This window comes from Hemicordylus capensis, chromosome 1, assembly GCF_027244095.1.
Source record: "Hemicordylus capensis ecotype Gifberg chromosome 1, rHemCap1.1.pri, whole genome shotgun sequence".
NCBI classification, from domain to species: Eukaryota; Metazoa; Chordata; class Lepidosauria; order Squamata; family Cordylidae; genus Hemicordylus; species Hemicordylus capensis.
Genome location: NC_069657.1, coordinates 75109721 through 75133587, shown reverse-complemented (window position 1 = coordinate 75133587; position 23867 = coordinate 75109721). Strand labels below are relative to the sequence as shown.

General features: G+C 44.6%; 1 protein-coding gene across 4 annotated transcripts in view; it reads left to right on the top strand.

Moving 5' to 3' along the window:
• Positions 1 to 23867, top strand: part of UBR1 (ubiquitin protein ligase E3 component n-recognin 1) — a 183595-nt gene that overhangs the window by 10366 nt on the left and 149362 nt on the right. For 3 of the 4 annotated variants that reach the window (XM_053271299.1, XM_053271291.1, XM_053271274.1), the window contains exons 2-8: positions 6072 to 6328; positions 13379 to 13457; positions 14706 to 14816; positions 16732 to 16862; positions 18348 to 18489; positions 20070 to 20132; positions 21480 to 21603. In XM_053271299.1, the coding sequence (XP_053127274.1) occupies positions 6072 to 6328; positions 13379 to 13457; positions 14706 to 14816; positions 16732 to 16862; positions 18348 to 18489; positions 20070 to 20132; positions 21480 to 21603 (907 nt within the window). The remainder of the gene's footprint in view (positions 1 to 6071; positions 6329 to 13378; positions 13458 to 14705; positions 14817 to 16731; positions 16863 to 18347; positions 18490 to 20069; positions 20133 to 21479; positions 21604 to 23867) is intronic. The other variant, XM_053271283.1, reaches the window with a different exon arrangement.

Sequence of the window (23867 nt, the reverse complement as noted above, 5' to 3'; positions counted from 1 at the left end):
CAACTCCTTGCCCTCTGGGCGGGATAGCCACCTGACTGAGTCAATAGTTGCCTCAGGGCATGTTTTTGACTATAAGTACCCTAACCATGGTCTCGGACTCTGGACCCTGCAGTCCTATGGACTTGCACATGCTACGAGCTGTGGCTGCTGCTCCCTTCTCTTTAGTCCCGCTTCTACCCTATACTTTACTCAAGAGGAGGCACGTCTGCTCAGCCATCGCACAGTTGGGTGTGCCCAGGAAGGATAGGTAATACTAACTTTCCAGCTGTCTGTCTCTAAGCCCCCTTGCCTCTTTGTCGGCTTCTCTCCCCACTCTCTGGGCACTTGGTATTGCAAGCCTTTAAGTAGGCTCCTATTCAGGACTCGAGCCTAGTATTACAAGCCTCTACCAAGATTCTCATTTAGCTAAATAATTGAATTGCTTTGCTTAACTAACCTTTTGCCTTCTGTGGACTCGCTTGTTTTTACCTTTTTAATAAAGATTTTAAACTGCACTTACATTTCCTCATACTTTCTAAATACACCAAAGTTGCTTAAATCGATACTGGACCTGAACTGCTCCCCGACCCAAGCTAATTTCCCCACTTTTAAGTCAAAATCATTGTTGTTTCTAGCCAGCACCTCGGGGCAGTTTGGTAACAATACAGTCAATCTGTCAGGACCTCCAACACTCTACCTACCTGCCCACCCAACCACCCCTGCGGTGCATGGAGGTAGACCCTCCCAGAGCCAAGCAGTAATTTTTTTTCTTCCGGGGCAGGGGGGGATCTCTTGTAGCTGTGCTGGGGAGGGTGAGAAGTCACATGGGGGAGGGTCCACATTGGATTCTGGGAGGGTACATGGAGATGCTTGGGAGTTCCAGCACTTTCCCCATCTGGTACAATGGTGTCCCCTCCGCCAGAAAGAGTAATTATTGCCTGATGTTTGGAGCGCCTACTTCCATGTGCCATATGGGGGTTGTGTGTGTGTTGGAGGTCCAACCAAGATCTGAACCTTAGGTTTGAAGTTGGCTTGTGTATCTAAGTTAAGATTTAGTCTAACTTAACTTGTGTATCTAAGTTAGTCTAACTTAACTTACATAAACTAAGTTAATGTAACTTGGTTCTGTGTTACATTCAAACCTGCACTCAGATTGGCAGCTGTTCACAGAGACACTAGCCCAGAGCAGCTGTAAAATGTAGTTGCTCTAGGCTGTAAGCATCTCTCACTGGTGCCAGTTCCCCTAGTCTTCCTGTATTTTTTTAGAGTCAAAGCCTTATAGTGTTATGGTCAAAGAGGTTCTACTTTTTACCTTCTGTTTCCAAGCTCCAATCTGACCCCGAAATGGTTGGCGCCTCTCCTCAGACTGTCGGACTTATCTACTCTCCTCGGGGAGGCTTTCCTGTACCAAGGAGGGGTGCCTGGAGGACGTTACCAGCTAGTTGCTTGGATTGTAGCCACCTCCTAGAGTGTTCTCTTCACCAACCAATCCTATTCCTTTAAGGCACAGGGCTCGCTTCCTCTGGGAAGACTTATGTACCTGGCCTAATCCTAGTTAATGTTTCCACAGATCAATATGGAGTTTATGAGTTAGTGTATCAGTGTACCAGTGCACTATTAGACTAGTGTACCAATGTACCCTGAATTTCATATACTCTGTTTACCTAAAAAATAATTTAAACAATGAATAGTTTAAAATTTTTAATTTTAAACTATTTCATTTGTTTATATCTTATGAGATTATTTTTATTTATCTTGTGACATTTTAACTGTGTTTGCTGTTTTATATCAGTTAATTAAAAAGCCTACAGATGTACATATCAGGCAATATAAAAATGATAAATAAAAATAAAATAAAAAACCCCTTAGCAAAAGTTCTATCTCTGGATGTGTGAGGAGATACAATCAATCAGAAAGATTCACAATGGAAGGAAGTGTAAATTGGGGTCCCCCAGGGATCTGTACTGGGACCGGTACTTTTTAATTTATTCATAAATGATCTAGAAACAGGGGTAAGCAGCGAGGTGGCCAGATTTGCAGATGATACCAAACTCTTCCAGGTAGTGAAATCCAAAATGGATTGTGAGGAGCTCCAAAAGGATCTCTCCAGACGACAAAGTGGCAAATGCGGTTCAGTGTTGGCAAGTGTAAGGTGATGCACATTGTGATGAAAAACCCCAACGTCAAGTATACGCTGATGGGATCTGAGCTGTGGGTGACTGACCAGGAGAGGGATCTTGGGGTTGTGGTGGACAGCTCGTTGAAAGTGTTGACTCAATGTGCGGCAACTGTGAAAAAGGCCAATTCCATGCTAGAGATCATTAGGAAGGGGATTGAAAATAAAACGGCTAATATTATAATACCCTTATACAAAACTATGGTGCGACCACACTTGGAGTACTGTGTACAATTCTGGTCACCACATCTAAAAAAGGACATTGTAGAACTGGGAAAGGTGCAGAAGAGGGCAACCAAGATTATCAGAGGCCTAGAGCACCTTTCTTATGAGGCAAGACTACAATAGCTGGGGCTTTTTAGTTTAGAAAAAAAGATGACTGCGGGGAGACATGATAGAGGTCTATAAAATCATGCATGATGTAGAGAAAGTGGATAGAGAGAAATTCTTCTTCCTCTCCCATAACTCTAGAACCAGGGGTCATCCCATGAAATTGATTGCCAGGAAATCTGGGACCAACAAACGGAAGTACCTTTTCACACAACACATAATGCACTTGTGGAATTCTCTGCCACAGGATGTGGTGACAGCCAACAACCTGGATGGCTTTAAGAGGGGTTTGGATAACTTCATGGAGGAGAGGTCTATCAATGGCTACTAGTCGGAGGACTGTGGGCCACCTCCAGCCTCAAAGGCAGGATTCCTCTGAGTACCAGTTGCAGGGGAGTAACAGCAGGAGAGAGGGCATGCCCTCAACTTCTTCCTGTGGCTTCCAGCGGCATCTGGTGGCCAACTGTGCGAAACAGGATGCTGGACTAGATGGGCCTTGTGCCTGATCCAGCAGGGCTGTTCTTATGTTCGTAATCAAACAGGAATTGTCTTGTATAATTTTACTTGAGGAAATAAATTTAAAAAGGTGCAGTAGATATCAGGTTAGGATAAGGATATAAGGCAAACAAAGAGTTAGGCAAACCTAACTCTAATATAAGCAGTTTACCTAACAATGGAAGGGAGGAAGGGGAAGGGAAGAGCGGAAGTGGAGCAGATAAATATTCTTTATCAAAGGTGCAGGGATATCTTGAATGGCCATTTCAAAGTCTCTCCTGACGATTACTGATGCTAGGATTTGATGAGAAGATGAAGTGCATGATGTTGGAGTGTGGAGATGCTGCAGTGTTGGAGAAGATACATCATCTGGACCTGCCCTCTGAGTTGGGTCTGGGTCCTTGACTGCTCTTGGGGTTAGCCCCTCACATCCATCAAAGCTTATATTTGTGACAACTCTGATGCCACCTGCCCAGGCTTGGATCTTCAGATGATCCTTAGATGTTCTCCTTTCATCCTCTCATCCTGCCAGCATACATAGCCTCTTATTGCCTGCATCCTCAGATATTCAAAATAAGTTGTTGATTTAGTGAAGTTTTTGGCCTTGGTTTGGTTAGACATTGGTAGTTCAACAGTCATCACTCTTCCTTTTTGATCCTTTGGTGACAAAGTCTTTATCAAACTTTCAAAAAATGGAAATTTGAGGAAAGAAGGGACAGGGGAAAGATTGCAATTATGCTAAATTACTATATAGAATACATATGCCATGTGTAGCCATAGAATACTCTGTGTGTATGTGTAAATAATCATAAGCATAAGATGACAGAATTAAAGGCTCGTTATTTCACTCTATAAGACTAATACCTAAAAATGGCTTACAAAATATCTTGTACCTTGCCTGTCTAATACTCTCATTGTGGCTTGATCCAGTGAGGTAAAATTTATTTATCGATGTATCAAATTTATACCACGCCCGAACTTACGTCTCTGGGTGGCCAACAATAATTAGAGAGCCAGCGTGATGTATTGGTTAGAGTGCTAAACTAGGACCAGGGAGACCCGAGTTCAAATCCCCATTCAGCCATGATACTTGCTGGGTGACTCTGGGCCAGTCACTTCTTTCTTAGCCTAACCTACTTCACAGGGTTGTTGTGAAAGAAAAACTCAAGTATGTAGTACACTGCTCTGTGCTTCTTGGAGGAAGAGCGGGATATAAATGTAATAATAATAATATAATATAAATGTTAAAACAGTTCAACATATAACACATATAAAGTTTTTAAAAAATGCAATAATTTAAACAGCATAAAATTAAACAAACAATATTTTAAAATTAAAAACCTGAGAAAGCTCGGGTTAAAAAAAGGGGGGGGGGTTCAAATGTTTTTTAAAAAATAGCCAGAGATAGGGAGGATCATAACTCAGCAGCGAGCGCATTTCACAATCTCGGGGTAGCAACCAAGAAGGCCCGTCTCTGTGTGACCACCAAACGAGTTGGCGGTAGCTGGGGATGGACCTCCTCAGACCGCAGTGGGGTTCGTAGTGAAGACGTTCTCTTAAATACCCAGAACCTAAGCCATTCAGGGCTTTATAAGTTATAACTAGCACTTTATATTTTGCCCGGAAACCTATCGGCAGCCAGTGTAGCTCCATCAGTAAAGGAGTAATGTGGTTTCTCCAAGATCACCCGGAGACCAACCTGGCTGCTGCATTCTGAACCAACGGAAGTTTCTGGACTATGTATAAAGGCAGCCCCACGTAGAGCACATTATAGAAGTCCAGTCTGGAGGTTACCTACAAATGTACCACTGTTTTGAGGTCATTGATCTCGAGAAACGGACGCAGCTGGCATATCAGCCGAAGCTGATAGAAAGCACCCCTGGCCACCGCCTCAACCTGAGAAACCAAGGAGAGGTGTGGATTCAGGAGTACTCCCAGATTGCGGACCTGTTCCTTCTGGGGAAGTGTGACCCCATCCAGAACAGGTAGATCAAAATCGTTTCTAGAGTTCTGACCCCACACAATAAGTATCTCCGTCTTATCTGGATTCAGTATTCTCCCTCATCCAGCCCATTACTGCTTCCAGGCAGGCATTTAGGGAGGATATGCCAGCTCCTGAAGAAGTTGACACGGAGAAGTAGATCTGGGTGTCATCAGCATACTGATAACACCCAGCTCCAAATCCCCTGATGATTTCTCCCAGCAGTTTCATGTAGATGTTAAAAAGCATTGGAGAGAGTATGGAGCCTTGAGGGACACCATACTTAAGCTCAGATTTCGAAGATCAACAATCTCCAATCAACACCATCTGGAACCTGTCCGAGAGGTAGGAGCGGAACCACTGTAAAACAGTGCCTCCCACCCCCAACCGCCTCAGACATTTCAGAAGGATACTATGGTCGATAGTATCGAAAGCCGCTGAGAGGTCCAAGAGGACCAACAGAGTCACACTTCCTCTGTCAATTCCCAATTGGAGATCATCCATCAGGCCGACCAAGGCAGTCTCCACTGCATAGCCCATCCGAAAACCAGTTTGAAATGGGTCTAGATAATCAGTTTCCTCGAAGACCGCCTGGAGCTGAGAGGCCACCACCCTCTCAATTAACTTGTCCAGCCAGGGAGGTTGGAGACAGGCCTATAACTGCTCAACTCTGAGGTAATTGATAAACCTGCAGCGTGTTGTGTTGGTGACCATGATGTGGCTTTCTTTTTCATGGTTGCTGCTGATATAGTAGTTTGCAGTTTTTAACATGAATAGAAAAAAAACAAAACTAACTGCAAAAGCAGTTAGCCAAGAAAGTATAACAGCCAAGGCCCTTAGAAGCAGGAATACAGTAACAGAATGGCAGAACTACCAGGAAGACTGGAGGTTCATATCATTAGCAAAGACAGTTGAAAGCCACTGCCCAACAAAACACTGCCCATCTTAAAATTGCCCTTTGGAATGTGTTATGTCATTCAGAAATAACTAATTTGTTTGCTTTTCCCCACAGAAATATATATCTCTGGTGTGCAAAAAGTTAACTCTGAGTGTTAACTTTGTGTTTCCTTACTATTTTACTATCTATTATATTCTTTCTCATTGTTGCAGTGGCTGGATGAAAAGGTAGACTTTCGCACTGCCTTTTTTCAACATTTGGCAAGAGTTGTTCCAAACATTTATTTGTCGGAAATGGATCCCTTGCCGGAGAAGGAGGAGGCAATGGCTCAGATGACTATACTTTATCCTTTGGAATGGCATTTGTTTGGGGAAGATCCAAATGTCTGTCTGGAGAAACTAAGACAGAGTGGCACCGCTCAACTCTGTGGGAAAGTGTTCAAAGCTGGCGAGACAACATATTCCTGCAGGTGAATAATAAGACTTTTATTGTCAATAGTTTACTGTGACATGAACTCTGGTGCTTCATAAATCACTGAAATAAATACATTTGTGTTTTCTGAGGGCATCAGTAAGGTAATTTTTACATAGGGGTTTTGCTGAAGTAGTAGTAGGGGAGGATTGGCTTTCTTTTCAAAGTAAAAGGGGGGAAATGTAAAAGCCTATAAACGTTAATTTTGAGAATTAATGTATCTTGTAATGTATGTTGATGAGTATTTAGAACAGTATAGAGAAACTATATGAAAACATTTAACTCTCATGTTAATAATGTAACCTTCTAGCAAGTCTCAAAATAACTATGAATGTGTATTGGGTTTACTTTCAGAGGGTGGCTGAAAGTGCATACAGTGGCTCACATCCTGACTAGTGAAATACATATGTTAGCAGCAGGGCTCAGGAAATCCGCTAGTCTACTTGCCTGTGATGAGTGGAAAAAAGATGCCTGATGAATGAAAAAAATCCTGATGAATAATGTACCAACCATAGCTTGACAAGTAAAATTTTTGACTGGCTGGTGAACAGAGCCAACATTTCTTGACCCCTGGTTAGCAGGATCTGTGGGGATGTAGTGGGGACTGCCCTAGTCTACTTGTGTTTGCACTCTGATACTTCTGCCCATACTCCAGGAGTGCTCTATAAGAGCAGAAATAAGTCACTCAGGGTCTGTAACATTTTCCCCTGGTGGTAGGAGAGCCTCAGACAGGATTATGTAGTGTGCATGCCCGAGACAGAACTGGATCATGTGACTCTTTGTGGGCGTGTTAGCCCCCAGTTCCAGTTCTGTCTCGCTCGGGACAAGACAGTTTTTGAGAGAGCGCTTCGTTAGTAGTACTTTGCTTCATTCTATTCATCATTCTATCGCTCATTTCTGATCCTTAGCAGCCCGATTCTCGGCTGCTTAATCCGCCTGTACTCCTTCCTTTCAAGTGTGCGAAGGGGGGAAGAGAGCTAGTTCTGCTTTCGGCTACAAAAGTGAGTTCCATAACAATAGCTTTTTTCGTTTGTTTTGGCATTGATTCGGCTCTAAATTTAAACGTTTTTGCTTAAGTTAAACCTTTTACTAACGTCCTAATGGACATTTCGCATGCCGAAGAACTGCTTCAGGGGTCCCTATTGGAAGCTTCGGTATTGCCGCAGTCCCTGGGCAATGCGCGGCCAGATCACTCCGCCGCTCTGATTCCCGCTCAAATGGCGGTCGATCAATCTCCCCCTTCTGTGGCTACACTCCCCTCTATGGCTGCACCGGTGGTGCTGGCTGGGATAGCATCTACTTCGGGTCTAGTTCCCTCTAAGGCTGCAAAAAAGTCAAAGCATCTGGGGGAACAGGGCGCCAAAAAGAAGAGAAAAAGAAAGGAGTCCCTAGCAAAAGCGGAGAGACATAGCGAGCGGCTTTTTATACAAGCGGTTTGCCGCCGCTCCAAGTCTAAAGTACCGGGGAATGGCACCCGAACTAAGGACTCTCGCAAAAAGCAATTAAAAAATGAATTGAAAGGTCGGTGCCCGGTGGGCGATATACCGGCTAATGTTGCAGATAATACCATCATGCACGAAATGGAGAGTGCTAATAGGCTGCAAGTGGAAGTTGCAGCGCAGTCTTCTGTACCACTAATGCCTGACCGTTCCCGCGCACCTTCTGCAATGGTGCAGGGGGTTACTGTTAATAGGGATCCCTTCTCCCCTGAAACCACCCAATGGCTGAAAGAATTTTTTGTGAGGGAATTTGTGGCTATGCGTCCTGAGGTAGGCGTGACTGGCAATCCTACCGCTCCTCTAGACCCCATTAATCAGACTGCTCATGACATTGGTGCTACTGCTATGCCGCCCTTACCTGGACCTAGGTTAGGTCACAGACAGCGATCCAACAGGCGCAGTTCTGAATGGCTATCCTCCTCTTCCCCTGATTCCAGCCCCAGGTGACGCGCTATACCCCTATCAGAGCTTGGGGCATTCCTTCCCAGACCTTTGGCACAGAGACATAAAAGGAGGCACAGACACTCCTCCGCGTCTTCTTCGGGCTCCAGTACGACAAGAAAAAATAAGAGACCCAAACAACCGGGCCCCCTTGTACCAACTTTGCCTCCTGTACCAACTGTGCCCCCTCCTCCGCAGCCCATAATTCCTGCGAATACGGTTCCTAATATGGCTCCTAATGTGCCTCCTAGACAACCCTCCTCACCTGTAGGGTCGCGTTCGTCATCTGAGGAGCCCTCGCCACAGTTACCTGACTCGGACAAGGGAGAGGGTGAACTGTCGGAAGAGGAAGTAGCCCCCCCCCGATCCCTAACAATGCCAGATTGTTTTCCTCAGCAGATTTTGAGGTATTGCTCACAAAGGCAAAGCGTGCCATCAATGATGCTACCCCTCCAGAACAGGAGGGTGCTACCTCCACTTTGGACCAGCAGGTGTTTCCCTCATCAGAGGCGGTGAGTCCAGCGGTCCCCTTCCCTCCCCTATTTAAGAGGGTGTTATGCACTGAATGGCAACGCCCCACAGCCGCCAAACAGATAGGTAACATTCCTAAAAAGCACTACTCAGTGGTTACTGATATCGCCAAGTTGTTGGCCATTCCCAGGGTCGATCCACCGGTGGCACAGCTGGTGTCTGGGACAGTTGTACAGGCTGAGGGGCAAGAACAGTTAAAGACGCAGGAGGATAGGCGCTGCGAGTCCTTACTCAAAGTACACGAGGTGACCGCCTCTGCTATTAGGATAGCTACCACTAACTTCATCTTTGCCAGGGCTTCATTGCTCTGGACAAAAGACCTTGTTAAAATGGTACCCGCGGACCAGCCCAAGCTTTGCCAGGACATTAATAAATTGGCCAAGGCGGCAGCCCTAATGGCCGATTCAAGCTTAGACAATATTCAGCAGTCATCAAGGGCCATGGTAGCAGGGGTGGCGATTTGCAGAGCCCTATGGATTAAATCATGGAATGTGGACTATAAGTCCAAACTGGCACTGATTTCAGCACCATTCACGGGTGAGAATCTCTTTGGCCCAGCCTTAGACCCCGTTTTGGTGGATTCGTGGGATAAGAAAAAGGTGATGCCAACTTCCCGCAAATACTCTAGGTTTTTTTTTTGCGGTGCCTCACGTTCCTTTCGTCCTTACAGACAACAATTTAACCAACAATTCACCCCATACAACCAGAGTTATTCCTCCAGTCAAACTCGGTCAAATTCGTTCAGAGGATCGAACCGATACTCCTGGAGACAACGATTCAGGGGCAACTCGAGATCCTTCGCCCACAAGACTGCCAATCAAAGTACCAATTATAAGAAACAATGACGCCACTCCCGTTGGGGGAAGGCTGTCGGACTTCGTGCCCACGTGGATGTCCACAGCCACCGACGAATGGGTGCTCGAAGTGGTATCCAACGGTTACGACATCGAACTATCTGCAAGACCACATCAAAGATTTATCCCAACCCCGAGGTTGGCCGACCCGGGCAAACATCTACGGATGCTGCAGGCGATACATCATCTACTCCAGATGAAGGCAATAGAACCGGTCCCTCCTTCGCAACTTTTTCAAGGCACATACTCCATTCTTTTTCTGGTGCCGAAGAAAGACGGCTCATGGCGAGCCGTTTTGGATTTGAAAGCATTCAACCATTTTGTTCAAAAGAGAAAGTTCCGAATGGAGCCACTACACACTATAAAGGAGGATGTGCAACCCGGGGACTTCCTTGCAGCAGTAGCTTTGTCAGAGGCATATCTACATATCCCTATAAGAATTCACTCTCGCAGACATCTTTGATTCATATACGATGGAAACCACTTCCAATACCAGGCACTTCCCTTCGGCCTGTCATCAGCACCGAGGGTGTTCTCCAAGGTCGTGCTGTCACTGGTGTCCCATCTACGTCTCAGGGGTGTACATATGCACACTTATTTAGACGATTTGCTTGTGAGAGCAAGGACCAGGGACCAGGATGTGAACATTTCACTGAGGGCGCTAGAGGACCACGGATTTGTGGTCAATATCCAGAAGAGCCACCTCAATCCCTGCCAGCAATTAGTCCACTTGGGAGCACTCTTCGATACTGCTGTGGGTACAGTTTCCTTGCCCCTGGAACGGAGGTTGCGAATCGAACAGCAGCTCTCCCCTCTTCTCTGCAGGAAGACACAGGACGTCATGACACTTTCCCAGGTCCTAGGCTCCATGATAACCTGTCTCGGGTGCACACCGTGGGCCAGGTGGCACTCCCGGCCCCTGCAGTGGCTGCTTCTCCCCTGGCAGGAGCACATCATGGCCGGCAACAGGACAAGGATCTCAGTTCCCCGGCTTGTCCGGAAGTCGTTCCTATGGTGGCTGTCACCAGCGATGAGCCAGGGACATCCATTGGAAGAACCTCCTCGAGTAATACTAACTACAGATGCGAGCCTCTCCGGCTGGGGAGCTCACTGCCGCAATCGAGTCACCCAGGGCTCCTGGTGATGGGAGGATGCTCGACATCCCATCAATTGGCTGGAACTGAGGGCGGTTCGCCTGGCACTACTCAGTTTTCAGACCGTCCTCTCCTGCCAGCACGTACTGATAAGAACAGACAATGTGACGGTGAAGGCCCACATAAATCGACAAGGGGGCACCCGATCTCGGATGCTGATGGAGGAAACCAATCTATTATTCCAGTGGGCGGAGCTCAACCTACTGTCAATTTCAGCAGAGCATCTAAAAGGAGAGAAAAACTGCCTAGCGGACTGGCTGAGCCGCAGGACTCTGGACCCAGGAGAATGATCCATCCACCCAGAGGTTTTCAGCCTGATAACCATGCGATTCGGACAACCACTGGTGGACCTGTTCGCCTCGGACCAGAACTACCAGGTTCCACGCTACTTCACCAGATATATCTCCTCGAGCAGAGGACACGGACGCCCTCCACTCTGCATGGCCGCCAGGACTGCTGTACGCTTTCCCGCCGATACCAGTTATCATGAAGACAATTCGGAAAGCGATTCAGGAGAAGGCAGACATCATTCTCGTGGTACCGTCTTGGCCTCGCAGAGCCTGGTTCTCCACCGTAGTCGAACTGGCTGCCAACGGTCCTTGGTTCCTTCCACATCGCCGAGATCTCCTCCACCAGGGACCGCTCCTACACCAGGATCCTCAATGGTTCAACCTCTCCGCCTGGAGGTTGAGCGCTCGAAATTGGAGGCCATAGCGTATTCGAGGGCCATGCAGCAAACAATTTTGGCATCCAGGCGGTCCTCCACACATCTGATATACCAGGCTACATGGTCGGCCTTTCTTAGATGGGCCAATCAACACAAAGTGGACCCCATCGCATCTGGGGTCCCCGAGGTCCTAGGTTTCCTTCAGGAGGGTCTGAAGCTGCATCTCTGTCCTTCCACGTTACGTCACCAAGTGTCAGCATTGGCAACTGTTCTGGACCTTTCATCAGGTGCCCAACATGCTATTCATCCGCACATTACAAGATTCCTTTGGGGAGCCAATAATCTAGCTCCTCCGCCTGTCAAATGATTTCCATCGTGGAACCTCAACAAGGTTCTGAATGCATTGACCAGGGCTCCTTTCAAGCCAATGTCTTCTATTCCATTGAAAATCTTATCCTATAAGGACCTGTTTCTGGTGGCGGTCACCTCGGCCCGTCGGGTGTCTGAGCTGGCAGCACTTTCGGCCAGAAAGGAGTTCTGCTCGTTTCAAGATGATGCGGTCATTCTCAGGCTGGATGAGACTTTTCTCCCAAAAGTAAATTCCCTGTTTCACAGGTCACAAATACTGGTTCTGCCCTCTTTCTGCCCTTCACCTGTACATAGGAAGGAAAAGCTTTGGCACAAATTGGATGTGCGCAGAGCGATTCGCTTTTACATAAGGAGGACCAAGGATATTAGAAGGTCTGATGCCTTGTTCGTGTCCTTTTATCCACGAACCTTGGGGAACAGGGTATCAGGGAATACCTTAGCTAGCTGGATTCGTGCCTGCATTCTAATGGCATATGCGTCCCTACACTTACCTCCTCCTGGTGGGGTATCCGCCCATTCGACCAGGAGTGCTGCCACATCAGCGGCGTTCGCTGCACACATCCCGCTATCTGAAATCTGCAGAGCAGCCACATGGTCGTCGGCCTCACCGTTCATTAAACATTATAAAATCTCAGGCTTTAACGAACGCCAGGTGGCCTTTGGCCGAACGGTGTTGCAACAGGTTCTATAATTGTATCATACCCGACCCAGGGACCGTAGTCTGTAGCTTGGGCACGTCCCTGTCTGAGGCTCTCCTACCACAGGGGAAAAAGGAACATTGGTCTTACCGTGAAGGGTTCTTTTTCCTGGTGGTAGGAGAGCCTCAGCCCCACCCTGATGGGGATCCTTCCTCCTTTTTCATGACAAGCTCTCTGCTCTAGGGAGGGGAGCCCTTTGGGATATATCAGACGGTTCTCAGGGTGTTTAGACGTTATTGTCTTGGTTTCCACTACTGTTACTTACTCATCTCCCTGTATTACGTAGCTGTGTCTTTCTTCCCAATTTTCTCTAACATGTTTGCACTGGTCTTGTGTTTGTCTTCCAAGATTCTCATGTTATAGTTTACATGTCTCCTTAGCTCTCTCTAAGACTCATAGGTTCCTCGCTCAACAACCCTGGAACTGGGGGCTAACATGCCCACAAAGAGTCACATGATCCAGTTCTGTGTCAGGCATGCGCACTACATAACCCTGTCTGAGGCTCTCCTACCACCAGGAAAAAGAACCCTTCACGGTAAGACCAATGTTCCTTTCTGCTACTGTAGAGTACTCCTGGAGTGTACAGAAGTGCTAGTGCTCTTGTGTAACAGCATAATTGCAAGAGGCCTGGAGTAGTTGTGTGAAGGCTGCAGACCCTACACACACACACACACACACACACACACACACACACACACACACACACACACAGAGTTCAGATATCGGCCAGTGTCTGTCAGATATTTTCTGGTAACCATACTGGAATATGGAAGCTTTGTGGGGTTTAAGGAATTGGTGACTATACAATAATACCAGCTTCTTATTTTTGTTATAGGGACTGTGCAATTGATCCAACTTGTGTACTTTGCATGGATTGTTTCCAGAACAGCATTCACAAGAATCACCGTTACAAGGTAGCAATTGTATGCTTCTGAGTTAACATATTTATTGCTGTAATGTGTTAACAAATAAATGTTATAAGAGTAGAGCATGATGTTTAATTTAAAAAGTAAGGAAATGAATGATTGGTTTATGTGTTAAGCTATTACCTTGGCACTTGGGAGATCTGGATTTTAGGAAATAAACTAATTCAGGCTTCTTAATAAACCTTTAGCAGTCCAAGCCTAAAACCTATCTGACTGGTGCTTTTTGTTCAAAGAATCAAGCTGTTGTGATAAGAATGAATCTGCCTACTTTCTTTTCTGTATAATCTTAATTGATAATTACCATCCTCACAAATTAGCCCACTTCAGCCTAAAATGTTCACATATCCACCATCTTGAATTAGGGTGGATGACATCACGAACTACACTGTTTAGCCATCACTATGTGTCCCTACCTCTTTCAAATTTGGTTCAAATTGGCTAGGCAGTTCACAAGTTAGTCCTCTTGCACCTCAAACGTTTACGTGTCTGCCATCTTGAATCGGTGGGATGACATCATCACAAACTAAACCATTGAGGTGTCCCAGTGTGCCTCTACAACTGTACCCGATGTGGTTCAAGCATTGTGAAGTTGATGGCGGGGCTGGACACACATGAAGAATGCCAGGTGATCTCATAAACTTAATTTCCTTAAGGAAAGTAGGCTAAAAAGTGAAAAATCCACTGGTCATCCCCAAGGATCTGAACACATCTATAGTAGCTTTGTGGAGCACAGTCATTTATGAATTAGGGCTCATTGTTTTCAGTAAGACTTGCTTCAGAATTAGAGGTGCATAGGTTGCAGCTGTTGTGATGCTGTTTGTGTCTAAAAATGTTTGTTACCGGAGTGTTGTACTCCCCTCACCCACCTGCCAAAGTATACTAAAGATAGTGATGTAGTAGGTATAAATACCACATCACTGGATATCCATATGAAACTTGAGTTGCATTTTTTCTTTTCCTTTCCGGTTTAAAACAATACTGAATATTTATTGATTTATCATATTTCTATACTGCCTATATATACACCTCACCAATTAACATTTTCCTCCTCTTCCTCTTGGTCCCAATTCTCTCAGTAACTAGGGATATTATATGTGCAGTGAGTCTTCTTGTATTATAATCTTTGACGATATAATTGCATTTTCTGTCATTCAAAATGGCATGACTAGGAGCATGCATTGACTACCTAAATGAACACATTGGGTATCATTGTACTGATGATGTCATTTGTTTCAGATGCACAGTTCCACTGGAGGAGGGTTTTGTGATTGTGGGGATACAGAAGCATGGAAGGCTGGACCACTATGTACAAATCACGAGCGTGGAGCAATAGGCACTACAGAAGAGGTAACAATTCTACTGGTTTATAAATGGAAAAACAAATGTCGTAAAACCACTGTAATGGAATGGGCTGTCCAAGCTGTGCTAGGACAAATCCAAACAGGCTGAAGTTCCAAGTTTCTAGACTTCACCAACTAGCCTTTTTCTTCCCTCCATCTCTGTCCTAATTCCCTCCATTTTTAAATTTTTTTTAAATTTCTTTAAAAAATTGTTTAATTTTTTTTAAAAAAAATCTGCCACCAGCAGAGAGAAAGTGGTATTAATTAAATGACCTGCACATTTAATGATCTAAAATAAGACTGTTGTGTCCCCCTTGCCCCTTTAGAATTCTTGTTCTTCGAGAACTTCCCCACTTGGCTTTTGGGTAGATACTGCATCGCACACCTTTCCTTAGTCAGGTAGCACTTTAGGAAGAAAATGAGCAAGACATTTGCATTTCAGGAGGTTTTCTTCATCCTCTCTGTATTCCTGGTAGAGGTGAGGTCACCTGAATCTGAGTAATGTAATCACAGTGTATCTGTTGCTAATATGTGCATATGCATTATTTCACTGGAGGCTGTTGGAGCTAGAGGTGTACATGACCGAGTTTTGTGGTTCGGTTAGAATTTGGACCAAATTCGAACCAAACCGCTGGTTCGCGAACAGGTTTGGTTGAATCATTCAGGCAGTCGAGTCCTTTAGATTGCTCTCGTTCAGTGGCTCAAGGGGCTATACTTGTAAAGGGGAATCCGGTGAAGATTCCTGTTAGAAAGCAAAGGGGTGGGGGAATCCCTGAAGTCTTCTAAAGGACAGTTGGGGGGATGCAAGAGGGCACCTTTAAAAGTAGTTTGAGGTTCTTAACAGCCCAGCAGTGGCTGTTGCTGTTCCTTGAAGCTCCATTGGCTCAGCCCAAGTGCATGGTGCTCCCTCTAGCAACCGACCAAGAAGTGGTGTAGCAGCGGTGTGCTGCTACGTGGGCAGGTTGCTGGAGGGAGCGCTGTGCACTTGGGTTGCGCCGAGGGTTTGGTGGTGGCGGCAGCTGTCAGGCTGGCAAGAACCCTAATCTACTTTTAAAGGCACCCTCTCACCATCCCCACCGTGGCCACCCTTTAGAAGGCTTTTCAAGATTCTCCCACCCCTTTGCTTGTAAATGGGAATCTTCACTGGGTTCCCTTTTACAAACATAGTCCCTTGAAATGGTCAGCCGCAGACTGGGTTTGGTTAGGTTAGGTTGTGGGCTGGACTGCCTTTGGTCTGGTTCGCAATCGAACTGTCGAACCCGGCCCAGTTTGCAATCAAATGGTTCATACACACCCCTAGTTGGAACCACTCCTAACACTTGTGCCATCAAATAAGTGTCTGCAATGGCTGTTAACATCAAAATATTAGTATTGCACTGATATTCAAAATATCAGTTAGGGGTGTGCATGAACCAAAAAATGTGTTTCTGTTCAAATCTGAATCAATTCAAACTGAACCACATTGCTCTGAACCAGTTCTTTCAAACCATCTGGTCCATTTGATCGAACTGATTTGGGCAGTTTGGTGGCTAATGTACTTGTAAAGGGGAATCTAGTGAAGATTCTCTTTAGAAGAACAGGGGTATGCAGGCCCTTCAAAAGGTATGGGGTGGCTGGGCAGGGGCAGTGAGAGAGGTAAAAATTTGCTTACCTGGCTGCTGGGTAAGCAGCTGCTCAAATGGCCATGTGAATGGCGTCCGAGCATGTGCAGACCGCATGCGAATGGAGTCTGGGCATGCGTGGAGGCCAGAACCGAGCTGTCCCCAAGCCAGCAGCTTGGTAAAGGAGTGGGGAGCACACTTTTTGGGGCTGTGCCAGGGAGGGAGAATGGCAGTGAGCGGAGGAGCTAGCAGCCATGCTGTCCGGGGAAGCAGCTTTTTACTGCTTTCGCCCCCCCCCCCCCGGTTTTTTGCCTTCTGTAGAACTCTGAATGCCGGTTGAATGAAGAGCTAATAGCACAAGCAAGGAAAATCTTCCCTTCAGTAATAAAATACATTGTGGATATGACTGTTTGGGAAAAAGAAAAAGAATTGCCTCCAGAGCTCATGACCAGGTAAGTGATGTGTCGGAGCCGACACCTAGTTCTTTACTTGCCTTCCTTACAAGTTCATAACTAGGATTTTATAGTAAATAATTGTGCAACATTCCATTGGGATTAAATAGACAGACTTAATTACTTAGCAAAGAAAACCAAAATTAGGTCATAAGTGGGAGCATTCTATAGTATTGCCAGATAATTTAAATATTCTTCAGTTTGGAGTCAGCAAGTTTCTAATATACTTATTTAATCATACTACAACAATTCTTAAAGATAATGAATTGTTAAAGTCTTAAAGATAATGGATTATTTATGTGATTGTTAGGATGTAGTGCTGAAAATACCCACACTTTCTATTTCTGTGTTATACTGATATGAACACTGGTGTAGATGCACAATTTCATGGGGGGGGGAAAGGAATTTGACTTAGAAGAGAAACCTAGCTTCATAACACTATATTTTCCCAATAATGTTTAACATGGGAGTTGGGGGATGAACACATAAGGTCATGAGAATTGGCAGATGAAGGACGTATTTAACCCTTGAATGCCCCACCAGCTATATCCTCTGAAACAGGAAGTGAACCTGCCTCAATGAAAAACAGGCTCTGAGAGGCATTTACAGGGGGAAATCAGCAGATAAAGGAGAGGCTAAGTGTCCCACCCCCACATTTCCATTATATCATGAAAGGCAGAACTAGGATCATGCATTTGCCAACATAATGCCTACTTCTATCCTAAGTTACAAAACTTTTGTGTGAAACTGTGTCTTTCAATAGGAAAAAAAATCATATTCAGCTGTAAAAGAACAAATGTGAGGTTTTAGGAATCATTTGCAATTTGAAAAAAGGGAAGGAATTATAACTGTACCTTGAATTCTTGCAAGACCAGTCTGCCTATGGAAGAAGTAGGATAATTACTCTCAGAAACAGTTCTGTTACTGGTTGCTGGATCAGGGAGGGGGAGGAATAGCATGTTTAGTGTAATCTTTCTAAATGGAAGAAAAGGGCTAAGTTGAGGAAGAAGCATGTCTGTTCCTGAAAACAGTAATACAGTAGGTGAAGCAGAAGTAGAACAGACACTGGGGAACATGAGGGGTTGCTGAATTAAGTATGACAATGTGGTACAGGTGCCTGGTTTCATCACAGTTTTTCCTTGTCTATGTCTAAATAAAGGTTCCTATAGCCATTAACTTTCAGAATGCTTTGTCATTGGATACTGATCAATCTTCCAAGAATGTAATAGTAATTCTATGATACTGATCAGTTTTATAAGAATGTAATAGTAAACTTTGAATAGTCTTTATGGGCTGTTCTAGTTTTAAAATGAGAATTTGGATTTATTTGAATCAAAGAATATTGACGAATTCTTCCAGTTTTCTCAGACTGGCTGTTTCCCGCACTTCTGTTTATTTGCCTGTACTACTTATGTTGCTAAGATCTATGCTGGAGTGTTTTCTTTTTGTTTTTCATCTTCAAATGATGTCTTCGGTTCTTCCCAGTAGAGAAATGATCGACAAATACTACTGTGTCCTTTACAATGATGAGCATCATTCTTATGATCATGTTATCTATAGTCTACAAAAAACTCTTGGCTCTGATGTTGGAGAGGCCCAGTTGTTCTCTACTGCTGTAGATAAAGAGGTTAGTAGTATGCACTATTTCTGCTAGAAGCTTGCCACGTTGACACAGTCCAGTTGACACAGAGCCAATTCTTCTGTTACTGAGCAGCATCCAGATTTTTAGTGGAGTGATGCTCTGTTAATGGCAGCGTCTTGCATCTGAAAGAGCTTCTGCTGACAAAGCACTGCTCTGCTAAATGTCTGGATGTTTCCCACTGTATGTAATGTGCACCTTGTGGAAAAGTATCTTGCCAACAGAAGTGGGGCATTGCCACTGTCATAACCACTGGTATTGCACTTCTCCTGGATATATTATTGTTCGATTAGATTCCTGAAATGTTGACTATGGTATTTTCTGTCGTGATTCTGTGTTTGCTAGTAGTTACATGAAATGCCCATGTTCATGTGGGAAGCATTCACAGGTATAGGAAAACATCTATAAATTTGGGAGATATATCTTGATTAGAAATGAATCCATGTGGAAAACTGGGCCATACAGTAGCTTTATCGTCCTGAGGATCCCGTGCTTCATTCTCCACCCACTCCCCACAACAATAATTCTAGGCATAAAGAGTGCTTAGATTAATGTTTTTGTCCTCTTCTCTGCCTACTTCCCATTGATTTATGGATTTGAGGGATCCCATTTCTCATCTTCCCCCAGCTTCTAGATCATAATGGGGGCAAGTATTGAACTCAGTGTAGCATGTGGGAGGGAATTCTTGCAGGTGGAGGCAAAAGCATATCAGCTGATCTGGCAAGCAGTTTGGGGGTTTCTTTTCAAATCAGTCAGATAAATCCTCCATCCCCATTTTCTGGAGCCTAGGTCAGAAGACATCTTCTGTGCTTTCATAGAGCCGCAGGATACACAAGGCGAGAGAGGGAGATTTTCTCTGGCTGTCTTTGCTCTGTGCAAGAGATTATGTCTCATTGCTCCCCCCACCCCATTTTCTCCTGATTCTGGAGAAGGAATGAGGGATGGGGTTTTTCGGACTTTAAAAACCTGAAGATGCTTGCAAGTTCAGCTGTTGTGCTTCTGCCTTTGCCTTTGCCTGGCATTTACAATATTTTAAAAAAAATTAGTTGGTATGGAAAACGAGAATTGTGCGTATAACAAATAATTTTAAAAAACACAAAAACGCCTCCACAAACCCTAAACTGATTACTTAAATAGCAAGCTTTGGTCCCCCCCCAACCCCTTTGCACCTGGGACTGTCATTGCAGGTTGTTCATGGTGATACAATAGTATATTAAGTGCTGTATGGAACCACAATTACAATTCTGCTTCTGTTAACTGTGGAACAGCAATCCTATGGGAGCGTTGCAGGATCCTAGTGTGGAACTGCTCTCTGAAGCCTATTTAGTTGAAATTGCTCATTCTCTTGTATATCTGATAATAGCATGGTTATTAATATATTTTTAACAAAAGCTTTATTCATATTAAAATTAGTCCGTTATAAAGCATTGAGTGTCTGTTCCAGTTTCATTTTTCTCACTATCTAGAGCCCCCTTAAACATTAACCTTGCTTTTGTTCCCATACTGAACAATATCCATTCCATCAGCCAACTGACCTAATTATGCCTCTTTGTGTGTTAAACAAACAGGGTCGGAAGGCTGTTAAGATGGGTTCAAATGTTGCTTGTCAGGAAGCAAAAGAAGAAATAGAGGTAAATTTTGTTTTGGTGATTTTTAAAAGCCACGTTTATTGAATAACTATTTTCTCTGACTAACAACATAGTTAGTCTGACTAATGAACATAGGAACATAGTAAGCTGCCATATACAGAGCCAGACCATAGGTCCATCTAGCTCAGTATTGTCTATGCAGACTGGCAGCAGCTTCTCCAAGGTTGCAGGCAGGAATCTCTCTCAGCCCTGTCCTGAAGATGCCAGGGAGGGAACGTGGAACCTTCTGTTCTTCCCAGAGTGGGTCCATCCCCTGAGGGGAATATCTCACAGTGCTAACACATCAAGTCTCCCTTTCATATGCAGCCAGGGTGGGTCATGCTTGCCACTGCAAGCTCTCTTCTCTAAAGCCTGCTCTTGCCTGCTAGCAGCTACTTGGGAATGGGCCCTCTCCATTGCAGCCCCTTTACTTTGAAATGCACTCCCTGTTGAAAGAAGAGCCATCTGTCAGCCTTTTAAAAAGGCACTGGAGACACATTTATTCACCCAGGCTTTTAATTAGATTTATAGTTTTAAATAATTTTGATACTGGGTTTTAAATATGTTTAATCTTTTAAGTGATTTTAATTGTTAATTTAATGTTTTATATGATTTTAATTGTAAACCACCCAGAGATGCAAGTTTTGGGTTGTATATAAATATTTTAAATAAAATAAAAAACAATAAAAAGTGCACATATGTAATGGAACACGACTAATAAAGCACATCCAACTCGCTAAGTTGCCCTACATGTATGCTGTTGCATGAGCAGGCAAAATGTCTCCGCTCTAGAAGAGAGGAGACACTTTGCTGAGGGTTAGCGCTCTGGAAGAGGAAGCAAAGCACATGTAATGGAGTAAAATGGGAATGCAACTGATGGTTGCATGCCATGCACCCCCCATCCCTCTACACATGCGCTGTTGCGCAAGTGGGAGAAACGGCCTTGCTCTGACCATGTTCTGGAAGTGAGGAAACACATTGCTGAAGTCAAGGTCATGTTGCCTCTCTTCCAGAGCACTTCTGAAAGTGTGGGCAGAGTGGGAAAGTTTCACCGACTTGCACAATGATGTGCATGTAGAGGGACGGGGGAGTTGTGTGCATGTGCTTCATTAGTCAGAATGTCAGCCTCTCATTTAAAAATACCTTCACATTTTAAAACACTTTAGCTCCTTTCAAAGGTTTCTGATCCTACACCTTTTTTCTTGATCACTGTACTTGAGCTCTCTGGATGTTCAGGTTCCCTTGGTTTGTATTGCTTTGAAGAAGAAATGGGCTTGTTAGTGAATATGACAATAACAAAATTGGGAGGATCAAATAACTGCTTAATATTCAGATTTTTTTGTTTTCTAGAAACATTCAAACAGTGTTTCCCAAGGTCCTCTTAATGTGAAGGTTCTTCATGCTGACATTATGGCTCATCAGAAATTTGCTTTGCATCTTGGCACTTGGTTGAATAAACTTATGAGCTATTCAAGTAAGTATTTGTGGACAATATGCATATACTCCCCCCACAAGTCCTGCTATGCTGCCTTATCATGGCGGGGTGTGTGTGTTCCTGGGAGGGATGAACGAAGTACGCTGGGAGGTATATTCCTAGTAGGGTCAACAACAAAAAATATTTATATACCACTTTTTAACAAAAGTTTCCAAAGCGGTTTACATAGAGAAATAAGTAAAACATTATTACTTATCAATAATAACCAAAGCATGAATAATCACCCAAAGCGCGAAGGACATCCCAGCTGCCCAGCTAAAGCAAGCAGCAGGGATATCCTTAGGGCATGGCAAGCAGGGTGACCGCCCCAGGTCCCACTCTTTTAACCCCCATTAGCAATAGCACTTAGCAATAGCACTTACATTTATATACCGCTTTATAGCCGGAGCTCTCTAAGCGGTTTACAATGATTTAGCATATTTAGCATATTGCCCCCAACATTCTGGGTACTCATTTTACCGACCTCGGAAGGATGGAAGGCTGAGTCAACCTTGAGCCCCTGGTCAGGATCGAACTTGTAACCTTCTGGTTACAGGGGGGCAGTTTTTTTTACCACTGCGCCACATTATAATTAACTGCTAGGGGCCCCCACATTGACTGATTTGCCCTAGGCCTTGCACTCCGCCAGTGCTTTCTAAGGACAGCCCTGGCAAGCAGGCACCTATATTTTGCAGTGGCGATATAGGAAGGATGGTTACTTTAGTGACATTGACAAAGGCATCATTTCATACTGTGTAGGAGAAGGTAATGGTAAACCACTCCTGTATTTTACCAATAAAACCACATGGATAGACAGAATAGAATGATAGTCGATGTAGTGCTGGATGATGGGCCCCTCAAGTTGGATGGTATACAACATGCTACTGAGGAAGAGGTGAAAATCTTTCAGAGTACCGATGGTGTTTATGACACGGTTAGATTAAAGCATTTTGGACGTCTAGTGGTTGATGTTGCCTTGCGGGAAAATAAAATCCGAAGCTGCAAAGATAGAATTACAATGGGAATGTGGAACATAAGAAGCATAACTGTGGAAAGGTTTGACACAATGGAAGATGAAATGAATCGACTACAGATTGACATCCTGGGCATCAGTGATTAAAATGGACTGGGATGGGACACATTCAGTCAGAAAACCATACTGTTTTCAGACACGAAAACCAAAGAAGGAATGGTGTTGCTTTCATAGTCAGGAAGGATATAGCAATGACAGTACTTTGGTACAATGCAGTCAGTGGCCAATTAATATCAATGAGATTTTGTGGACAGCCGTTTAACATGACTGTTCTTCAGGTTTATGCCCCAACGACTGATGCAGAAGAAGAGGAAGTTGATGTGTGTAATGTTCAAGTTCAGTCTGAAATCGACAGAACATGCAAGCACGATATGCTGCTGGTGGTTGGAGACTATATGGCCTAGGAAACAGAAATGAAGCAGGAGAACTACTCATTAGTTTTTGCCAAGCCAGTTATTTTTTCATTGCTAACACATTCTTCAAACAACCAAAGCGGCGCCTATACACATGGACATCACCAGATGGAGTACACAGAAATCAAATTGGTTACATTATTGGTGCAAGGAGGTGGAAGAGCTCAGATCTGAATAGTGGTTCCATCATCCATAAATAGTGGGTTCTGCGCCTGCGCAGATCAGCTTTGGGTAGAATTCATTAGCTCCTCGCGACGCCAGCAACCGCCTGTCGCATGTGACTGTAGTAGCCTCTAGTGGCGGTTGGGCGTCTCTGCAATCAATTTCTTTCTGACCGCCATTGCGTTCAGTTCTCGGAGATAGTTGCTCCTCGAAGAAAGTTTGTTTATCATTTATTTGGACTTCTGAACTTGGAAAACGGACTTTGACTACTCTTACGTATACTCCTTTGGACTTGGTTATTTCGGATTATTTTGGCTTGAAATTTGCATATGGACTCAGCTTCCCTCACGGACACTCCTTTGGATTTGTTGCGATCTCTGATTTCCCCCTCTGACGACGGAATGGACTCTGCTTCCCTCACGGACACCCCTTTGGATTTGTTGCAGTCTTGGATTTTTCCCTTTGACAACGGAATGGACGACTATTCTTTGGAAATGACCGAGAGATCTCGTAAGACAGATGGCTCGGGGAAGTCTGGGAGGGACAAGACAACCTTTAAGCGGTGCACTAACTGCCTCAGGAAGATTCCTTCGACGGACGGCCATGCCCTCTGCTTGTTCTGCTTAGGAGAGTGGCATGACACAAATGCCTGCTCA